A 23,358-nucleotide genomic window follows, 5' to 3' on the forward strand; every position below is an offset into this window, starting at 1 on the left:
ATATATATATATAAATATGTATACAGTATTTGTGTGTACATACACGCGCACACACACACACACACACACATGCATACACGTACAGTTGCTAGATCTGTGTGTGTGTGTGCGCACGTGTGCATGTATGCATGTATAATATATACTATAGTGCATCAGGGTTGACATAAAACAGAATAAATTAGAGGGGCTTTTTGTTTGCAGACCAGAGGAATCACTTGCTGGTTATTATTTATTTTTATGTGGAGATAATGTCATGGAAAAGAATTCAGTGTGACCTCCTGCCCAAATCATTTCACTTCTGGTGTTGAAAAGCTAGGAGTTTTAATTTTCTAGAAATATGGAGGTTCATTAATTTTTGATTAACAGGGTCCCCCCTAGAGTCCTGTGTTCAACATCCTAGCTTTTTTCTTTTAACTCTTTCTGTACTTTTGTATGTGTGTAAAACAGCATAAATGAATACACATTTACAAGGAAAACAGCTTGCTGAAGCTTATTCTAAAAATATTTTTAAGTAGGACTTGTTCCCACTCCTTTAGAAAATCATTCTAAAACCTCTCAATTAAACCCCGTATTTAAACAGCAGGGTCTGTTGGCAAGAAATGACTATAGTTCGCTAATGAATTCTTTTAATTCGCTAAATTATTCTAAATGAATGACAGTACATTTAACTTGTAAATGGCAGTATGTGTAATTTCTAAACAACTTTGATCAAGTCCACTTTTCTTCAGGTTCCCCACTGAGCTAAACTGTTGGCCTCAAGACCTGCATACACAATTATTCAGAAGGAATTATTAATTGGAAATGTAGATTGGATTTTTCTCTTGGCAATCCAAAGAAAAATAGCTGGAAAGCAATTGTCAAAATCATCACTACCCTTTTTCTTCCCCCAGTATTGAAACATGGATCAGACTTCTTAGATTAAAACTTTTCATGTAGAGAAGGGTGGGATTTTTTTTCTATTAACAAGTTATTATTTTGAAATGTCACCCCAATGAAGTACCTCTCTAAACAATACAAAACATCTGTGTCAGATGATGTAGTTTGTTGCAGTGGCAGATCTCAGCTTCATACTTTACGGTCCCTACTGGGATTCAATATATTTCTGTGTTTCTTGTACCATCGCAGTGAGGAACACACTTGCCTTTTCTTGTGTAAGTGAGGAAGAGTCACTTCTTGGGGCTGGTACAAAGAATTAATTTGAAAGCACTCCCACTGTGTTGCATCAAATTGTTTTGTACTGCTGAGCAGCAGAAGACTGGAATAATAGCGCCTCTGTACAAAGAGAACATGCATCTCCCTCCCTCAGACTATATCTAAGTTGTAAGATTGTATATGGAAGAAACAAAATGCCATTTTATTTATTTATTTTTTCACTTATCAAGAGCTAGATTACGCGTTGACTTGTGCTCTGCACAATTCATCGATATGTTAACATCGTCTTTTTTTAGTGTAAATTAGCATAGAATTTGGTGACAGAAAGAATAGCAGCAAGGAACTTTTCTTTTTGAAAGAACGGGCTTTACACAGTCATTCGCAGTGATTAAGGCCCTTGCAGTTGGTTGTGATTATGACCAGCAGCTCTGCATTTGCTTAACTTCTCTCACACGAGCACATGTGTACAACTCGGCCTCTTGGGAGGCAAAGAATAAAAATTTAGAGCAGTGATTTGTTTTACTGCGTTGAAAGTAAGTTACCTGCTGTTCTGAAAAAGACGTGCTCATATGTAGTTCAAAGCCACGTGGCTAATAAAATATATTTTTTTAAATTACTATATTTTTTTTACAGCAACTGACATGCACTAGGGAGCATGAAACCATTCAGATGAAGTGGTACATAATTAAGGCAATCTTGCCTATTCATACCTGCTCTTTTGTCCTGTTTTCACATGACCAAAAATGGTATTTTTTGTGTGGAACTGTAATGTGACAGAACTGATTTATTAAGTGGTATGATATGATCTGAATATACAAGGAAGTTTTACCTTTTGTTTTATGCATGGGTTAACTGGCATTATTTTTCACAGCTGGTTGATGACGCTCTAATTGTGTGGATAGGTAGCCATCTCCACATAATGTATGTCAAGCTGTCCAGGAATTCACATGAGAAATGGAATAACCCTCAGATGAACTATTCTGTAAATGAACCTACTATTTTATTGCCTAAGTACTGTAAGGCATGGAGAGAACTACTCAAGAGACCTTCTCCTTTATTAAGAGCTCCAGTACTTGTCAAATCTTGTAACACCTTATAACAAAATTGTATAGCACCTTTGTGTTAGAAGAAATTCATCCTTTTTTTCTCCTTGGTGCCTCTCTACCATGTCCAGATGCTGTCGATGTAACTGAAAGAGGAAAAATTAAAACACAAAACCACACTTTACTGTCCCCTGCAGGAACTCACCTGGGAAGTCATGGGGAGGGGTGGTTTCTTCAAGACGATATGCTAAATGAATACAGGGAGCATCAAAGGGTCAGATTCATGAACAACTGGTCCCTGTAAGATTCTTGGTGTATATTCTGTTGCAGTGGACATTAGACTAAATCTTATAAAATGTCTAAATGGGAAAGAAGTTGCAGCACTGTTCTGTCCTCCAGCCGCCTTTTTTTTTTCTTTTGTCAAGACCAAACCCATGTGCCCTTCCTTGATAAAAAGAAATACGGAATTACTTGTTTGCTGTTCATGGGCTGCTTGGTTATTGAATGGAGAAAGGTGGTTTGGTAACTATCAAGGCAGGTGACAGCATGCTGGATGGAGAGGTGCAGATACTGGAAGGCAGGGCTACGATCCAGAATTACCTGGATAGATGGAGAAATGGACTAAAATCAATCAGATGCAATTCAGCAAGAACAAGTGCCAAGTCCTACACTTGGGATGGAATAATTGCATGCACAAATACAGATGGGGAATTCATTGGCTAGACTGCAGTACTGCAGAGAAGGATCTGGGGTTACAGTAGCAGTTCTCAACCTTTTGCACTTTACGTCCGACCCACATAAAGTAAAAAAATTCTGGTCACACTGGTTGATGAGCGGGAGGGGATCCCCCAGAGACCAGTCAAAGAGTGGGGAGGATGCTCCCCCCAAAGGCAAGTCAGGTGCTTGGCTGGGATGGTTTAATCACAGATAATCTTGCTTTGAGTAGGTGGCTGGAATAGAATCTAAATTAGATTCTTGGTTCTCAACTTTTTGCACCTTCTGCTTATTACCAGCAGTTCTCAACTTTTTGCACCTTATGTCCCACCAACCATTTTGTCAAACAACCCTGGTCTCACCACGATAACAACAAAACCCCACTGTTCGAGATATCTTTGATTAATCTATTTGAAGCACAAACAACTTTGAGTTTTTCAGTCATGCAGTGAGTTGAAGTCCCACCTACATGACCTTCGAGTGCGACCAGTGGGATGCATCCCACTGGTTGAGAAACGCTGAATAACCTCATGAGGTCACTTCCACCCCTACTTCCCTATGATGCTAAGGCAGCAGGGCTTTCACTGGTGGGGTGGTATTCACATAATGCTGTTCAGAGCATTCTTCAACCTCTTATAGCCAAGAAACTGAGCTGATCATTGTAGGCAAGAGTAACCAAATTCACCACTGAATTGAATCTCTCCCTTTCAAGGCAATTTAGAGCAGACCCTGAAAAACATGGCTGGCCTGAGAGAACTTCTTCTCAAAACCCAGCAGTTGTCCTTAGATTGATTTTTATTCACATGCTTTAGAAAATCTTGGGGTCCCAAACAAGTCTCCTGTTTTGGTTCCTCTATGCAGAGGAGCAAGAACTGACAGAAGTCCTTAATAAGATCCAGAAGTATTTTCAACCCCTTCCTCTGCTTCTTCTTTTCATACTGATAGATGGCTGGTTGACATCTTTGAGAGAAGCCATAATACAGAAGAGACATGAACCAGAGTGTGTGAGAGCTGCCGTCCAAGCTAAAACAAAATTCAGCAATCTTTCTCTGGCCCCACACTCAAGGACCTAACCCACCCCATAGAAAAAGGTTGGTTTTTTTTTAATGGGCTTTCACTTGATGACATCCTCTAATATTCAGATGCTTGAAGGGAGCAATTGTGCCCATGAATTTCAAATGAGAGGATACTGAAATGCAGGCGATATAAGCTGATGAGGTCACTGTCAAAGGAGATATTCTAACTGTGGTTAAGAAAGAGATTATCTTTCCACGTTTGGAATCTGTCTCCTTTATAGACTGCCTTGATGTTCAGATAGCTCTTTCAATTACCTTTGACTGCTTCTACGTGAACTTTCTTTTAAAAATCTATACTGGCCATGCCAAGGATGTTAATGAGGGTCACCTAAGTTTTCATATTATCCCTTTGTTGTAGTGTTTGATATTTACCTTTCATCACATGCCTTTGCCTTCATAATCATCTAGACATTTTGATGAAATACTGATTCCACCAAGGAATGCATAAAACTCTGAAGACATGTAAGGATTCCTAGCACAGACCCCTAATGAAATACCATTTTCCCCGCTACTTGAATAAATGTATTTGAGTTTTTTGTTTTATTGCTATATGGTTTTTAAATTCTACACCCCGAAAGAACAACAGATTTAGTATATTATTCTGCCATTGATTTTATCTAATCAATTACAGACAGGTATTGTTATATGCAAAAAAGCATTTAAAATTGTAAACACAGTAGTGTATTAAGTTGGAATTAAGAATGATTGGAACCTCGTTAGACTGGGCTGTTTTGAAAATGACTCGTTCCTTTCATTACATTTTTAGCTTTAGATTTTGAAGGAAAATACCTCAAAATAGTCATGTGTAAGGTATGAAATTATGGCATCAAAGGAGACTGAAACCAGAATGCCTGAAAAAGGAAACCTTTTTTTAGTCAAGAGTCTGTTTTTATTTGGCATGGATACAGGCCCTCCCTGTGGCTCAGGCTGTAAGCATCCTAAGCATGCGTATTCATCTAGATCCGAGCTCTCCAACTTATTTAGCTCCACAAGCTGGATCTGGACTGCAGGGCTGCTAACCCACCACTGTCAGCAGGGCAGTGCCTTGTCAGTGCAGCTGCCAGAGCCTCTGCACTGGCACAGCTCCCGAACCCAAGGGTTCAAACACCACGATCACTGGCCCCCCTTATCCCCTACTCCTGATTTGAGTTTCCAGCAGTACCTGAAGGCCCAAATTTGATGACAGGCAAGGGGCTGTCGGGGTGCGTAGCAGCGGCATTCGCCCCCTGGGTTCTGAAGCCACTGCAGTGTAGAAAGTCTACACAGCCCACACGCTGCCAGTTGGACAGCCCTGATCCAGAGTTTTAAAAGTCACCTCTCGCGAAAACCCAGGGCACGTGCATAGATCATGGCAGCAAGATGCACCAAATCATCAGCCTTTCTACCACAGCCTTTATGGTGCATCTCCACACCTGACCTTCACCTGACATTAGAATACACTTCTCAGAAATACCTCAAGAAAGAAAACTGCCCCAGTTTGTTTGCAGGGGTGTATATATACCTATATCTCTATATATATCTATAGATATATCTAGATATTTATAGATATATATATACATATGGGTGTGGGTGGGTATATTTTATTTTTATACATACACACACACACACACACACACACACACACACACACACATATACACACTTCAGTTTTAAGGGGAGGTGTGTGTGTATATATATATATATATAGTGTGTATATAATAAGTATGTATATATAAGTGTGGGTGGGTGTATTTTACATATATATAAAAGACACACACACATATATATACACGTGTGTGTGTGTGTATACACACTTATTATGTATACACACACTATATATATCTATTAAAAATATACCCACACACTTATATATACATACTTATTATACACGCAGAATATACACACATACTATATATATATATATATACACGCACACCCACACACTATATATATATAATACACCCACGCACACATATATACATAATTATTATACACACACACACACACACACACACACCCCCCTTTAAAACTGAAGCTTTTTAGGCTTACTGATTTCTTCATGGCAGAACAGGCAAAAGAACAGCTGTGTGGTGATAAACTTAGCCTAACTAGGAGTAATTTTATTTTACTATATGTTTGAAAAGCTGAAAGACAAATATGACCAGCACAGCTGTCAGGTCATCAACAGCTAACTCTGTACTATATTACCATAAATCACACTAGAAGGGAGCAATTTAGGGTGGGAAAATTAAGTTGTCTTTATCCTTCTAGCAGGGTCTAAAATTTGACTGAGCCTTGCCTTTTGTCTTTGACCTGGTGTCCTCTCAGACATACTGAGCAGTGAGCAGCGACTTATGAGCAGTGTCAGACAGGCAGCCTGGTTGTGGCCCTACCTCCGTTCCTTGATGGACAGCTTATTAACCTGCTTGGTAACCCACAAATTCCTTCCTTGTATAACGCATGGCAAAATCAATGGTCCCTGCAAGGCCTCCATACACCTTGGTTTGAAATGTATTAGAGTAAAAGGCCGAAGGCCAAGTGTTTGATGCCCCCTGTCTTACAGCAACACCATGTTCTGGGTTGGTTCTGTGGTGCTCTGCATGCAGAAGGAAGTTCAGTAAGTATAAATTAAGGGATACCAGCTACTTTTAAAAAGGTGGCTGGAATATTATAAAATGAAGGCCTGGAATGAAGGCCTCTGTTATAAAGCTGCTGCACTAGGATATTCAAGAGAACCAAAGGGACTTAATGGGAGTTGGACCTTGTGCCCATCAACTCCTTTGAACATCCCAGCCTTAGTTCCTTTCTGTGAGGTCTCAATGGGAGCAGGTGTCCACTCTGCTTGTCAAATATACACATTTTATTTCCAACTGCAGGTTTTGCATTTGAACATAAGCCTGCAATCAGCTGCAAGAAAGATGTGCTCTTTGTTCTTCCCTTTATTAATCTCCTCGTTTCTCTCCAAACAAAAATAATGCTGTCTAAAGAGGCTAAGTATACAGAGTATTAGGTTCTTCAGTTAAATGCTTTCAAAACATAAAGTTTTTTTTGCTATTTTAAACCACTACGGTAGGAAAAACTCCAGAAGAACTTTCCTTAATGATCATTGTTCCTATGCATGTCAGATCTGAACCTATGGCAGCTTCATGTGACTAATGAAATCAGATCTTGCCTATGTTACACCACGTCTGTGTAGCTTGAAGCCTCTTATCCACAGATGACTTTGTTCTATACTGTAGCTCATTTGATTGACTTGGAGCTGTTGCTTCTTCTAAAAGAGTTGTGGCTTTGGTCAAAGGGGAAAAAACAAACAAACTTAAGTTTCCAAATGAAGCAAATGGTGGGAGGGAACAGAGTATCTATAAAGAGCTTCATCCTGCAAGGCACTGAGCCCTGTGGCTCCACCAAGCAAAGTACTCCAGTGCATACTGGAATTTAAGCACATAAGGAGTCTCACTGGTTTCAGTGCCTCCAGTAATTACAATTTGGGCAAGAGTGCTTTGCACCTTCCAGGATTGAGTCCGTTGTGGTGCTCTTGACTGCCCACAGCAGCATAATTTTCATGGCTGGAAGTTAGCACTTGGTTCATGCAGGAGATCATGCAGTCTGTGCTTTTAGTTCTGATAAGCGCATTCCTGGAGATGCCATCTTTTACTGGAAATTATGTCTTTGTTGTGCTGCCCTTCCATTTATCGATCTGCACATCCTTCATGTCTCTCAAAGACCAGGACTGTTGGTCTTTGTTAATTTTATCTGCCTCCAAGAAAAATGTGCAAAATGTGTGTTTTATCTTTGGTTCAGTTATGGTCAATTATTCAGCACCAATGTTTCTGACAAGGTACTCTTTAGACCCTGGGAAATACAGTAGTATAGCCTCACTGCTTCAAGCCTTTATTGCCCATTGACAAAGGGACCATCAGGCACATTTCTACCCCTCTCAAGCCCCACTTTCTGCATAGGAGTTGCCTCCTTTCACATCTTTCTTTGCAACCCTGGTGCATCCCAAAGACTTCTGAATGCTCTCAGGATTGTTGAGTGGGGCCTGTTTTTTCTATGGTGTTACTTTGTGTTCCCCTTGTCTGCTTGCTTTTCTATTACAGATTGCCTCTTGGTTTTTATGCTCCAGATACAAACTCTTTGGGGCAAGGGATTTTTTCCTTAGTATGCCAAATACTGTGCTAACATGCAAGTACAGTACTTCATCCATCCATCCCTCCATCCATCCATCCATCCCTGGTTAGAGACTTCGAGTGCTACCACAGAAGAAATATGTAGTAAATAATAAATATTTTGTAGTCATTGACTTAATCATAGCATTGCCTGGAAACAAGAGTGAAAGCGTATCATGCCACCCAGGAACAGCATTATAAGGAGACGGTGACTTTTGCAGGAGAGGAATGAAGGTAATCAGGAGTTTGGAGAGCAAGCTGTACCAAGAAAGGCTGGAAGAGCTGGGAACGTTCTTAATTTAAGACAAAGCTCATCAAGGGGTGACACAAGTCTGCAAACATTTGAAAGGTTGCCCTAAAGAGGACAGTGAGCAGGTGTTTTCTCTAGCTGCTGAGGGTTGTACAAAAGCAGTGAAGTTAAACTACAGGAAGATAGATTCAGGTTAAACATGCAAATATGAATGCCAGAGCACTTCATTGTTTGGGGAAAAATAATGGGAATCTCTTTTACTGGAGGTTTGTAAGAAGAGGCTAGATAGGCATCCATCAGGGATGGTTTAGGCACAGTAAAGCCTGCCTTTATGCTGGGGATTGGACTAGATGAGCCTTGAGATCCTCTCCATCTGCTCTACACTGAGCCGAGTCTAAATCTAGTGTTGTGTACTGCTCCTGGCACTCTGGCACTTCTATGTTGCTGCATATGTAAAGAAAGTGTGTAGAACCAAGTCTTGCCCACCCACATATCTGGACCTAATAGGATCTACAGATCTCACCTCTCTTCCTACACTTCATTGTGATGGGTGAAACTAGCACAGGGGAATATGGAGGGGTATATCATCCTTTACTGACTCATGCCAGTGTGGCTGATTCATGATTCGGCCCCCAAACAGTTAAGGAACTGGTCTGGGGCACAGGGAACAAAACAGATTTATTAGTCATTTTAAATCTTCGGCATTATGCGGGTACAAATTCTGGATGAGTTAACTTTAATAGAGGTTAGAATAATGAATTGATATTTTTTATGATCTAGAGATGTAGTCCACTGCTCCAGCTCTATGGAGCTGTTACACCTTTTTTTTTAAAAACAGGTTTTCCCTCTCAATGTGTCCCTAAAGGGAAGTTGTTGTAAAACTGCTGAGTTTATTCAAGGTTGCCAACATTTCAGCTTGACAGTTTCACTGGGGCATATAAATCTCTAAACAACTAAGGGCTAAATTGAAATCTGGGATTAGCATAGTCCTTGGATTGGTACAGGTTTTGTCTTTCTAAAAACCTGTGGGTATAGAGAATTTTAAAAACGTCTCTTTTGAGATCTCTGCCGTTGTGTTCACACTGCAAAGAACGTTTCATTTCCTGGTTAAAATCGGATGCATTTAGCACTGTTTCTGCCCTCTCTGGCAATGCTTTGTACTTGGGAGGAACCCAAAGACTGTCTTATTTTTTGTATTCTAATTTCTGGTCATTAATCAAAAAGCTCTTAATTATTAGACACGGTTTAAACCATATTCTGCATGAGTGAATCCAAGATCATAAATACATGCTAAATTTTTTGTATTCTAGGGGTCGATGTGCATGTTAAAACTTAAATTTAATATACAGACTAACCTCTCTGGACTTTCAGTAGAAATTTGATGTGAACAAATATTGTAAGCGCAGTGGAAAAATCAACCGGAAAGCAAGGGAGATATTAGTAATTTATGTTTTCCGGACTTGAGGAGATGATGGATAACAGTTCCTGTATTGTGAATCATACAGCTGTTTGTTTCTTTCCATAGGTGAAGATGTCAAACCTTTTACTCCAGAGAAAGCCAAGGCAATCGTGATGTCTCTACAACAGCCTGCAGTCTTCTGCAACATGGCTTTTGATTGGCCAGCACTGCGCTGGAATCCAAAATACCTCTCTGAGATGTTGGATGGAAAGACAATACAGTTTAGACTGGGAATGAAGAAAATGGACGCGGGTAGGATTTGGATGGTATTATCTTGTGCTCTGAAGTACTAGTTAATGGCCTCCTTAAGCCCTGGCAATGTTTGTATCAAATGTGCTTTGCACAGTGCATTGCTTATAACAAAGGCTGTGGATGAGGAATGAAATTGGAAGTGTGTTTTAGCTCATGAGCCGGTGCTGTCTCCCCTCGTCTTCCCCCCACCCACCTTCCTTTTTCACATTTGGAAGCACTAAGTCTGCTGGATAAAACTGACTTTTGAGAATTGTAAATCCTAGGCTCCTTTCCTGGCTTTGTCGCAGAGTTTCTGGGTGGCCACAGATAAGTCATTTAGATGATTTAAAGGTTCAGATGTGCTGAACACCTGCATCTCCCCAGTCTGCAGAAGTTGTGGGGCTGAGCGCTATTGAATATCAGACCATTAGCAGCCTATATCAGTTCTTTCATTTATAAAATGGAAATCATCCTTGCCTGCGATACAGGGCTTTTGTGTGGCTTTGCTAATTGGTGTTAAGGCACTTGGAGAGTCTCTACTGAAAGGTGCTGTAGAAATGCACGGCATTAGTAAGAGTGTTTGACCTCCAGGAGTGTAAATTTCACCTGTTAGCCTCCTGAATCTTTCAGAGATATGGGAACTTTTTCCCTTCAGTGGAGAAGGTTTGTTTCTATCTTTTCCAAATATTCTAATATTATTAAAGCCTTAGTCTGTCTGTTCGTAATGCTTTATTCACACTCTGATTGGTTGTCTCAGCAGCCAATCATAATGCTGACTGAAACAACCAATCAGAGTGCTCCAAGAGCGTTTCGGACAGGAGGTGGCGGTAGCAGAGTGCCGCCATGACGGTGGGGTCAGAGGGGACAGAGCAGGAGAGCGTCCAATCCCCCTGGCCCTGCTCCTTGGAAGCAGCAGCAGCACGGGGTGCTGGCCGAGGGGGATGGAGGGGACAGCGGGGCAAACTTCCCTCCCCGCCTTGCTCTTGGGAGGTGGCAGCAGCGTGGGGTGGTAGGCAGCGGCACTCCATCCACGCCCATCCCCACCCCCCCATCATTCCTGACGGGCAGTTGGCTAGTATATAAATAAATCCATCGTCACCTATAGCTTCATAGCTAATGAAGCTGTTGCTAATCTCTGCAGCAGTGGCACTCAGTTTGGGGGCCTATGGCAAAAAACTAAAAACCTCCTGTCCTGAGATCACAGACCCCTACTCCCTGGGGATATCAAGTTTTGGCTCTGCCACAAGCCCAGTGTCTACCGTGCCCCAGCTGCAGCCCAGAAAATAGATTGTAAGTGCATTACAGTCTAGCTTCTGTAGTCTAGCTCCAGCCCTACTTACTTGATACAGCAGACATTCACCTGTGCATGGGTGCAGCTGAAGTAGCCAGTGTGTTGGGAGGGTAAATGTTAGACTGACACTACTGACTTATTTGATGACAGGTATCACCTGTCAGCAGCCTGCAGTCACCAGGGATATTGGATAGATTCAAACCAGGCAATATCTTTGTATGTGGATGTTAAAGTCTATATCTATCTTGCCACTCATCACTGATCCCTGGAGAAATCCAGTCCCCAGGCATTTGGTTTTTTCCTCCAAGAACACGCCATTATATGCTGATGTAAGTTAGAAATGTCTTCCAGTATGTGGGCAGAGCCCTCCAGGGGTTATCCTGTCGGTAAATGAGGATCTTTGCTGCCATCAAATATCTTACATTGTAAGAATGTCAACTGAAACACTTGCAATTCTAAAATAATAGACTAAATTTTGTATGCCGTTGCTAGAAATTAAGAAGGTTTCCCTTTCTCTTGCATACTTAAGGTTTTTTTGTTTCGTGGTGTGCTCTGAAGCCATTTCTTTCCAATTGCTCTTTATCCAAATCCAGGATGGCTTATTGAACTGGGGTGATGGCAGTAGTATAAGGTCAAAGAAACTAGAAAGTACAGCAAAGATTATATTTGCTTATCTCAGTGTGTTTCTCTGCCAGTGGTCACTGGACTACCATATATGGGTGTTGTTGAATGATGATAGTAGTGGTCAGCATAGCAATGACAATGAGGGCTTTTCCCATCTCAGCCTGGCTAGAGGTTGCAACCAGTTATTTTGGATTCAGGTCTTATTAATGTTACTTCGTTGTCTGAAGATTAGATTATTGCTATGTGCTGTGCCTGGGACTGCACATTAAATCCATTCATAAATTGGTGCCAAATAAGACCATTGTATTTGTCAGCTCATGATGCCATCATTTAAATGCTCTGTCTCCTTATGGCTTTATGGAAAGAGTTCAAGCTGATGGTTTTACTCTATAAGGCTCTACATGACCTGGGACCTGCCTGCCCAGGCAACCACCTCGCATTGTCTGTTGCCATAGCTGTAGTCTGTGGATGACCTGTAAGTTGAAGCTCATTCAGTTTTAAAATAAAGGCATCCCTATCAGGGCAGTCTCCATGAAGGACTACTCTTATTTAATTATGGTTTAATGCTGAGTGGTTGTTCTTTATCAGATTCTTTTAAATAATTAAGTCCAAAAGCCCTGGATGAGTGTTTGAGTGGGTGTGTTCAAACAAAAAAAAGAAAAAGGATGGAGGCATTTCATTTGCATCCTTCTTGGAGCCTTAGGATATTTCATTTTCCCCACTTCTCCTTTTCCATCTGGATGAAGCAGGAATTGGAATCTATCAGCATCAATCCTTAATGAGCCAGGTGAGCTGCTGTTGTGTCCAGAGTCCTCCTTTCTATTCACATCTCTGAATGCAGAGCTAATTCTGGGGGAAGATATCAAAGCCACAAATCAACCCTCCTCCTGTGTCAGTACAAAACACCAGTAGCCCAGTTTTGAATTGTTGGGCTTCATCTAAGAATGATCTCACTTCACAAAATCTGCAGCTTTTAATCATTAAGTATTCAGAGACCCATTTTATGTTCTTGCTTTCAGATTCCAGACACTTGCATTTGCATGCACGTTGCGGTGCACATCTCCATTTTTCTAGGCTGTCCAAATACAATTGTTTTTTTATTTTGTTTATTATTCGCTAAGCACCTAGAGTGTGTGCAGTGCTGAACCAGACATAAATTAAACAGAGATTCCTACCCCAAGGAGGTTTATAGCCTAGGAGATAGTGTCTTCAATAGTCTACAGGACTTACTGCTCATACCTGGCATTTAAAAAAAAATAAAGCTCGGAGTGAATATGCTGAAAGTTAGAAATAGCATATTTCTTCACTTTAAAATATTGGTTCCTAACTTATCTTGGAAAATAGGCAATGTCATGAGCACTCTTTGTTCTCATCAAAATGATTCAGATATTGAGCTGCCTTCAATAGTGCTCATACCTTTTATCTAATTTTTCCATCAGCCCATCTTTTAGTGAGATGATGTGCATTGCATTAATGACTGGATAGCGAAAGGCAGTATTGGACTGCAATGCATAGGAAGAATCAGATACTGGGTTTTAAGTTTATTGGGGGAGTCTCACATGTCTTGCATGCAGTTCTCATGCAGAGAACAATTTTTGGAGAAAGCCCTCATATTGCACCAAGCCACATTTTATATATATATTGCTGAATACGAGGCTTATCTGACATTCTTAGCTAATGAAGTTGATAGGGAGCTAGATAGAGAACTGCTACCCAGTCTACTACAATGGAAAATGACAGGATGATAGCGATAAAGTTTTGTAAGAGAGCTGTTCACCTGCCCAAAGGGAATAAGAACAAATGTAGGAGACTGGATGGGAATTGCCATGATAATGAAATGGAGGCAGTAAGGAATGAATGCCCCGCAAGCTCCTTCCTGCTGTAGAAAAATGAAAGGATTCTTTTTTCAAGCAGCTTCATGTGAGTGTTACAAGGTTAAATTACTGCTCTGCCATTGCCATTCATGTGGTCTAAGGTAATTTTTCCCCCAACAATAACAGCTATAGTACAGTGTGTAATTTTTCATTTTACATCCCTGGATGTAAATAGAGTCTATTTGAAGCTGGCAGGACTTGCTGTAATGGGAACGGAAGGTCTCTCTGCTAGGATGCTGACAGCAGCATGGCAGCCACAGCCCTTTGCAGGCTCCCCAACCTTGCCCTGAAGCACCTACCAGAATCACCCTGGCACAAGGCAGCAGTGGTAGCATGGACAGGAGCTTTACTAATTTGGTATTGTTTGTCCCCTGTGCAGTAAAGACTTGACTGCTCTATTGGCATGTTTTATGGTGTAGTCAACAGAACTGATGATGAAAATGTAACAGAATAGCACTAACGATCCTACCCTCTGGTTTTATTTTTCATTCTTTTTTGATAAGGGCAAATTTTTCAGGGCTTCTCCATAGCGCCCTACCTATAGTCCTATTGAAGCCCATGGTAATTGCTCCCATTGACCTTCCTGGGACTAGAGTTAAGCCAACACTGAGTGCTTTTGAAAATCCCACTCTACAGATAAAATTTGCCCCGTAGTAGAGAGCACAGTCAAGACTGTTTGTGTCATGGGGCTCCCATGATACTCCTGCACAAGGTGCATGCACATGGCAGAGTAGTTGTGCAGGGGACCTCTGTGCTGGGCAGGTAGCTTGGATGTGCTCTGCCTATGCTTGTGTGAGGCCGAGCGTTCAGGACAATGCCCGTGTCTCCCCGCTTGCACAGAGCTAGTGCCCAAAACCCCTGGGTATGAACTGCAGAGGTCCTGTCAAACTTAAGGTTGGGGAGTAAACCACAGAAAAGCTGTACTGAAGCAAGCCTCGGGTTTGGGACTGGATACCCATTATACTCCGACTTTGTTTGTATATGTTGATTTTCACTCTAAATTAGCCTATTTGGATTATCTGTAATACTTGATTTGGGGAACGCCAAGTTTCTTATCAGATTATCTACATCTGGCTTGATAAGCCCTGTTTTCCCCTTTTAATGCGAGACAAGGAAGATCCTTTGGATGTTTAGAGCACGGGTCTTTGTGGCATACTTTACATTCAGAACAAAGTTTGAAAATATTTCCCAAACAGACTTAGACAACTGAGCATTTTTCCATTGAATTTTCAAACAACCCAGTCTGTCAACTTCAATGAATTCAACTTGGAGAGTTGATTTCCATTTCTGGAAATACTTTAAATACTTTGTCATGGTAGGATATCAGAAGATTGCTATATATAAAAATCTCTCTCTTATCTGTCTGTTCTTGAGGAAAGAAAACTTTCTTCATTCTGGGGTATAACCTGAATGAATCTTTTGTCTGGCAAGGTACATTTCCAGATGTTTCTTTCAATTACTGAAAAATAGAGACTTTGCCTCTTAGGTGGGGTTTAGGGCATGGGTATTGCTCCAGAATTTGCTTCCTAGGAATAACTCTGCTGATTCAGTTATGCTCTTTGAGAAGTAAAAAAAATGGAAGAGTCCACCTCCATAAACCAAAGGAGCCAATACGGGACATACAGGGTGTATATGAGTGTTTGTGGGGGGGGTATTTGTGTTAGCAGTTTACTTTTAATAAGAGGAACGAAGTAAAATAAGCCTGTTAATTGTGCTAACTCATACATTTGGCAATTTCAGCAGTTTTCAGATGTGTAGCTGTGCGAGTCGACAGAGCTAAATTGGCTGTGGATTGCATATTGCATTTAGCCAGTGGTCTGAGTTGACAGAGAAACTACCTAGCCCTATGTCTGTTTTTATTGTATCTATTCAGTATGCATGTAATGGTTTCTTTTCTTGTATTGTTCTAGCTCCTCAGTTTGAAACCGAGTGCAGCTATGTGCAGGCTACACTTGAAGAGTTTTTGGCCTGGAGTTCTGGACTGTCATCTTGCTTCTCCGGACCATTCAGTTGTTATGATTCCTGCAAATACTGGGCTTATGCTGACTACAAGTATATAGCTAAGATATTTGAAGACAAAACAGAAGTTTTCCAGGTAGACCATTAACTTTACCTGTTACTAGATTATTACTTTTGACTCAAAACAAGCAGGAAAAAATTCCTGAATGTCTTGGCTAATCATTGAGTGATTTATTATAGCTTTCAAAACCAGTGCAACGTCCCCCCTCCCCTCTTCCTTTTCGTGCTTTAAAGCTTTATTGGATATCTATGTAAAGGTTTTTCTAACAGAAATCTCATTGCAAATAACATCCAGCTAAAGGTCTGGGTGCCCTTGACCTAGGAGCATCAGACTAAAAGGTACCTCCTGTATCCTGGGGTTCATTTCGACGTCACAAATTTATCAAGTTCTACTTTAAAAGCAGATAAATTATTTTGCCCCCTCTATTTCCATTGAAAAGCTGCTCCAGAATCTGATTTTGCTAATGGTTACAAAACTTGTTCCAATTTCCCACCTAACTGCATTGATTTTTTTTTCAGTTTTAATATCACCAGTTAGCTTGAAAAGCACTTTTCCATGCCTGCTGTTTACCCCGATGTATTTTCAGACATCTACCCTATCCCCTACCGGTCTTTGTTTTCTGCACTGAATAAGCCAAACTCCCCTAGTTGCTTGCTGTAAGTCTCCCTGATCATCCTAGTAGCCCTTCCCGGTTTCATTTTCAAATCATCTTTCTTGAACCTGGGTGATAGGCATTGTACGCAGTATTCCAGATGAGGCCTTGACTGGGCCGTGTACAATTCTTCCCTTATCTCCACTGAAAATATCGTGGTGGAATTGCATTTGCCTTTCTCATTGCTGCAGCACTCTGGGAGTTTGTGGCGATGCTGTGTTCAACTTGGATACCCTGGTCTTTCTCCACCTCAGTCATCTCCAACTGCTCAACTTACACATCACAAAACTTTCACAATAAAAATAATCCTGCTGGAACAATTGGCCACACTAAAAATAAAACAAGTTGGAGGTGGTCTAATTAACCACAATAAATCAACATCTACCACGATAAAAAGATGTCAATGTGTATATTCATACATGACTAACCTAGTGAAACAGCGATTTTTGGTGTTGTTTTGTGACACGTACCTAAACAACACAGCATGTGTAGAAGTGCCACTAGTCTACAGCACAGACTGGTTTGTTGTTAGTCACCAGGTGTGTGGCTTTGCATGTTGTAGTCTTTTTTCATTTCAGCCCTCTATTTAAATATACTGTGGCTATTTAAAAACTATAACAGCCAAGGGATCTGCAGGAGGTTGAACACATTGCCAACACTTCGTATAACATAGGCAGCACAGTTATAAAAGTTGGGGTGCTAACTCAGCAATACCAGCATTTGTTCACAAAATGAATTCTTGCTGGTTATGCTAAATTTGAAGTTCCAGCACCATTTCAAGCTCTCCCAGTCTCTGCATGACTTTTTCTAATTTTGGGCCTCTCAGTCTGATCTATACTTGCCTTCAGCAGAATCCCTTAGTCTATGGTATAAGATTATTAGGAGTATATAAAATATCCATGTGCAGCACATCAACCTAACCTACTGTTTTACTGGGTCAATAAGAAAATGCTTGTGAAGGAAGCAACCGGCATTCCACCCACACAAGCATGTAATTAGGGGCCTGGGGATCTTACCTACATTTCATACACTGATTATGCTGGCACGGGAATGAATTTTTGCAGTCAGTTCTGAACTTGCGAGGACTTCCATGCACTGCTGCACCGTTTGCACCAGGCAAAACAACTCTCTGGAGAAATTTTTCCCTGTTCTCCTGTAAATTTGATGTTAACCACTTTTTCCCATTTAGATTTTAGTTCGATTTACCTAAGGTGACTTGAAGGGGAAAAGAAGGCCAACTGCACTGTTATTTATAGTGATTAATAGGGCCATTCAGAAGTTGTTTGAAATTTAGATTGCACTGTTTATCATTTACAGTTGTGTGGGTTAAGGTAATGATTCCATTATTCTAATCTGTGAGCAGTATCTAGCATCTTACATTTTTTGTTCAGTTGATATTTCATTACAGAATTTGAGAAATAAATCAGGAGCAAGATATATGCATGAAGTTTAAATAGAAATGAGACCTTTTAGAGTGACATACGGGTATGGATTAACTTCATTATAAGCAGCAAACGAAATAAATGTAATTCACAAGTAATGTGCCATCTGCTATGGTTGGAATACCTTTTAAGTGCATTTCTTTATGCTGTGGATTTTTTATTGTAGAAAAGAAGCCCATTGTGCCAAGATTTCAGTAATCCTACCAGTTTCTTTTCAGTTCATTGGTTAAAAACTATTTTACCCATAATCGCTTCAAGTATTTACTACTGCTGCAGCATTTTGAAAAAGTTCTTTTAAATCTTATATTGATTATGTGTGCTTTCTTTCCACTTAAATTGTAACAAAATACAAAAACTATTTAGGTGTGAGATTAAAGTGTAGCAGTGGTATTACACTTAACTTTATCACTGAAATACTTGTATTGGATTTTAAATGTAATGACTGCTGAAATCCATGAGTGACTTTTTCCTTTTTTGATTTCTTGCTGCTTTTGATAAATGTGTACATTTAGCCTTTTGCTTTCTGCCTCCTGCAAAATGATATTTTTGAAATCTGTAATTTTGAAATCAAATATCCGTAGCAAGACCTCACTCCTATTGGATTCGCTTTGAGGGTGCCATACTATTGAGTCATGGCATGATCATGGTTGTAATAATGCCTAGCTATAGTGTTTTTCAGCTCTAGCAACCCAGGGGGTTTACAAAGCAGGCAGGTAGGGTTATCCCCGTTTTAAAGATGGAAAGATTGAGGTACAAAGGTCAAGTGATTTACCCAAGACTATTCAATAGTGGTAGAGCTAGGTATGAACCCAGGTGTTCTGAGTCCCAGTCTGAAGCACTGTCCTTTAGGTCACACTATTTTAGGTTAGTTTACATTAAATATTTTCTAATAGCAAAATCCTCTGCCCAGAAACTGTCTGAAGGGTCCAAGGTGGGCATGGGGTGGGTGGAAATCCTTTATGCAAATTTAGTTAGAAGCAATCTGAAGATGCCTCTGAAGTCCAATGCATATCCTTGGCTCTCACACTAGAGGAAAGTAGATGGGAAGACCCTTACACTGGTGGATTCCTCTACCACTTCATCTGTAGTTATGCCTTTCTCCTGGGCCTTTCTCCCTTGACAGCAGAACTGCACTGAGATCGCTGCCAAAGACCCTTCCACAACTGCAGAGGCAGATCGCAGTTTGCCTCATCACGCAAGAGAAAGCTTACAGAACTCAAGGGTGGAAATGACCCAAAACTTTAGCCACTGGATTAGAGCAAGGGGAAGGGTTAAATTTACATAACATTGGGGGAAGCAGTGACATGATGTTGAGGGAGAAAAAGAGGAAGAAAGCCACAGATCACTGAACTGGTTGAAAAGAAGGATGACATTTTGAATGGAAATATTGTTCCTTTCTTATATGAGAATTTCAGCTCTCCCCATCTTTTCAGCCAGGAATTGTTAGGTTGAGATAAGAAAGCAAAATTTGGAAAAGAACTAGGGCAGGCAGTGGGACATTCAGGAGGGTCTCTTCACATTGAGATATGAGGATAGAGCAAACACGAGGAGAGATTTTGGGATAGATGGACTAAGAGAACAGAGGATGCCACCTACAGATAAGACTTTAGAGGAAAAGGACTGGCCAGGGACAGACTTATGGAATCTCTACACAGGGGGCACGTTTCCACATGCATTTACGTTGCATTCTATTTACTGTGAAGTAAGTTACTGTGCAGTAAGTGGAAATAGGCCAGCGTCTACATGTGCAGGCATTAAATCGCATTAACGCTGTGTGTGGTCTGACTTGGGACTACAGTTAGTCCCAAGTCAGTTCACACACACAGTTTTACTCCACAGTAAGGCATCTACACGTGCATTACTGTGCAGTAACTCATTTGGTGTAAATTTGGCACCTGCATCATGCAGGTATCCAATTTATGCCCAAGTCAGCGTAAGTCACCACAGTTATTGCGCAGTATGGGTGTGCACATGCAGTAATTTTTAGTTATTATGCAGTAATTTAGGTTACTGCGTAACAAATGTGCACGTGTACTCCCAGAGAGTAGAAACAGATGTTGCCAAACTCAAACAGATCCACCACAGCTGATGTGCTTTATTGGGCAACACATGTTGCCCCTTGTCCCATATAGTGCGTTGCCCCTTGTCCTGCATTTCCACCCTAAGGCATGGCTACAGATTCTGAGCAATTGTGGTGTGACAAGGGGCTTGGATATCTGTTTGCTTCACAGCACAAAGGTGAGGAAAGGTGATATCTGTTTCTACCCACAGTGAAATAAGATAAGCAGCAAAAGGAGAAAAAGGTCATTTTGGGTGGGGTTGGGGGGAAGACCCTACAAGTACAGGACCCAAGAGTCAAAGGAAATCGGGGTGTCAGACAGATGTGGTTGTTTACATTAATAACTTTCTCTGCACTCCCTTCCCAACAGGATGTAATATGGTCTGACTTTGGTTTCCCCGGGAGAAATGGAAGGGAGAGCACACTGTGGATTGGCTCAGTGGGAGCAAACACTCCTTGTCATTTGGACTCCTATGGCTGCAATTTGGTGTTGCAAGTACAAGGAAGGTAACAAGAAATGTGTGTGTGTGTTGGCTGAATCTCCACGGGGAGTTCTCCCCATGCCCCGGCCATTAAATACTTTCACTTCTAGCTCTTGGAATATTTTAATTCTCTCAAGTCTTCAGTGACCCAAGAGAAGGTTTTTCTTTATGACCACAGGTTTGGGGACTGAGCTTTGCCTGAAGGGAGAGTGCTTAATTCATATTTCCTTCTTTGCTTTGTTGACCTGATGATTAGATGCATATAATACAATGTCTCTGTTTACCTAGTATTTACACATATTTTAGTCACCTAAAAATAAACACTTATTTTATAATCTCTCTGGCTGAGCTGAGCAAATTGGAATTGCAAAGGTAGGAATATAGACAGGCGCAAATGGTACAGATATAAGCTGCATGTAACTGCTGTCAGGATGTAACGGCTACATCTGCATGCATCTGTAGCAACAACTTCAGTCCTGTTTCATCCAGAATTAAAGTGACAGCGATTTAGCTAACTTGTGTGGCTCCACAAACAGGAAGATGCTGTTGTTATACCCTAAGAGCTGAATGGCAGCTTCCTCTTTCTCCTTCAAGCCGTTAAATGATATGTTTGTCTACAGCTTGAAACGGATTAAAGAAATAAAATGGAAATAGACTACACTGAGCTTTAAGATATTCTGTGTTCTAAAGCTTCTAAATGGCCTGCTGGAATTAATTTAGAAAAGAAACGTTAGGACAGAAGCAGTCAGCTGTGAGGAAAGGTAAAGTGGACACTTGACGCTTGATACTCTTATTTGGGGCCTGGTTTTGTTGCTCTTTCTTCCTACCTGTTTGCAAAGTTCCTGCAATTCTTCTCTTTCTTTTCTAAAGTATTTGTTCAGTTTCTTTTAAAATAATTCCATGAAAGTTGTATAACGAAGCAGCTTGCATGTACTTGCTTCAGGCTTTCCACTGGACAGTACAGGTGGGGAAAAAAAGACCTAAATGTACTTAGGGTTACTATACATCCGGGTTTTCCTGGACATGTTCTCTTTTAGGGTCCTCTGATCTCTGTCTGGGTGATTTTTAGAATATGAACAAATGTCTAGGATTTTGGTCTGCTCAGCATCAAAGTTTTTCCCAGCACTTCCCAGCTTGCCCTAACAAGAAGCTTCTTGGGGTTGGGGGGGAGCGAGGGGAGGGCAGTTGGAGGTAGGGGGTACCATGTGCATGTGTGCCCACACACATGTACGTACATGGCCGGCATGCAGCCAGGAAGGGTGGTAGGAGCAGCCCTGGCAGCTGGATGCGTGCAAGTCTATGGGGAGTGGGGATTGGAGGCCCAGGGCTTGGGACTGTCTTGGGGGGCTGTGTGGGGCATGTGTGTGTGTGTGGCAGAGGTGTGCAGAGGGGATGGGTGTTTGAGGCGGGTGGGTCCCTGCTGGCGCTGGGGAAAGCTGTCCGGGCACTGGGGCTGCAGCAGAGCAGAGGGGGTGGGGGGAAGCACTTGCCCCTCTAGCAAGGGGTGATCTCCTAGCAGTCCCTGTGCTCATTCTGCACTGCTGATTTCCAGGCTTAGACCATGATCCTCAGGCAGAAGCCCAGTTTTGTGCCTCAAATGTGTCTGCCTTCTCCCCACTCTGGTCAAACACAGATCCTAGTTCTGTTTGCCTGACTCTCCCCTGCTAGGACTGAACAAGTCTAAGCCCCTTTTCAAGGCCTGGAAACAGTTTTTTGCCTCTTGAGAATAAGTGAAGTCCAGCTCTTTAGGCAGACTACACAGCCACCCAGGGTTGTGACTCCCTTGCCTCTTCAGAGCAGAGAGAAAGGAAATGCATTACACAAGTTGACCCACAGCCCAGCTTTTACCACCCAAATGTTAACTGTCTTGCGTCTCCAATGCAGTTGTTTAGCTGCTTGCATTTCCTCCTAAGCATGTCACTTTAACTTAGCATCAGGTATTCAGGTTGAAGCCATATTGGTCTAGGGGAAAAAGCAATCAGGGCTTGTGGTAGAGGTGATATCTTTTCTTAGATCAACAAGATTTTTGCAAAAAAAATGTTTTTAATTACAATTAAAAGCTTGCAATTAAAGAATTTTTTTTTGCAAAAATCTTGTTGGTCTAACAAAGGATATCATTTCTACCACAAGCCCTGATCAGTTTAACTTAGTGGTTCTTAACCTTTTTAGACTTGAGGCATGCCAGGTAGACTTGAAGCACCCCTCAGAAAATGCCAGCTCTCAGCTTTTACTCTTTTTCTTTTGTCTACAGAAAAAACATAGTGCAGCTTTTCTGTTGCAAAGAACTCAGGAAGACCCCAACTGAAGTGTGGTTACAAAGAGGATGGAGCTAAACTGTTCTCAGTGGGGGCAGATGACAGAACAAGGAACAATAGGCTCATGTTGCAGCGAGGGAAGTTTAGGTTGGATATTAGGACAGACTCACTAGGAGGGTGGTGAAACACTGGCATGAGTTACCTAGAGAAGTGGTGGGATCCTGGAGGTTTTTAAGGCCTGGCTCAACAAAGCCTTGGCTAGAATGATCTGTTTGGGGATAGTCCTGCTTTGGGGCACCATCGGGGGGATGGACTAGATGTGACCTCCTGAGGTCCCTTCCAACCCTCATTTTTATGATTCTGTGATTCAACTATGGAGTTCTGTTTGAAATCTCTGGGTTTATCTTGTTGATCATGTTTACAAGACTAAGAGTGGTAGCATTGTTTGGTACCTTAGGACCTCAAGGCACACCAGGGAGCTATGGCATTCTGGCTGAGAATTACTGGTCTAGCTCCTTGAAATGTTATTGTGATACTAGGGGTTTAAACCCTTTCTTCCCTATGTAAACAAGGTCCTTTGGGTAAA

The 23,358-nt window shown here is 41.4% G+C and overlaps 1 protein-coding gene across 2 annotated transcripts in view; it reads left to right on the forward strand.

The window, feature by feature from the left end:
- Positions 1–23,358, forward strand: part of HSPBAP1 (HSPB1 associated protein 1) — a 71,046-nt gene that overhangs the window by 26,068 nt on the left and 21,620 nt on the right. For both annotated transcript variants that reach the window (XM_019522584.1, XM_019522585.1), the window contains exons 2-4: positions 9,909–10,094; positions 15,773–15,957; positions 20,406–20,542. In XM_019522584.1, coding sequence (XP_019378129.1) covers positions 9,909–10,094; positions 15,773–15,957; positions 20,406–20,542 — 508 coding nt within the window. The remainder of the gene's footprint in view (positions 1–9,908; positions 10,095–15,772; positions 15,958–20,405; positions 20,543–23,358) is intronic.

The sequence above is a fragment of the Gavialis gangeticus genome, unplaced genomic scaffold, assembly GCF_001723915.1.
Source record: "Gavialis gangeticus isolate Ggan-Ray unplaced genomic scaffold, GavGan_comp1, whole genome shotgun sequence".
NCBI lineage: Eukaryota > Metazoa > Chordata > Crocodylia > Gavialidae > Gavialis > Gavialis gangeticus.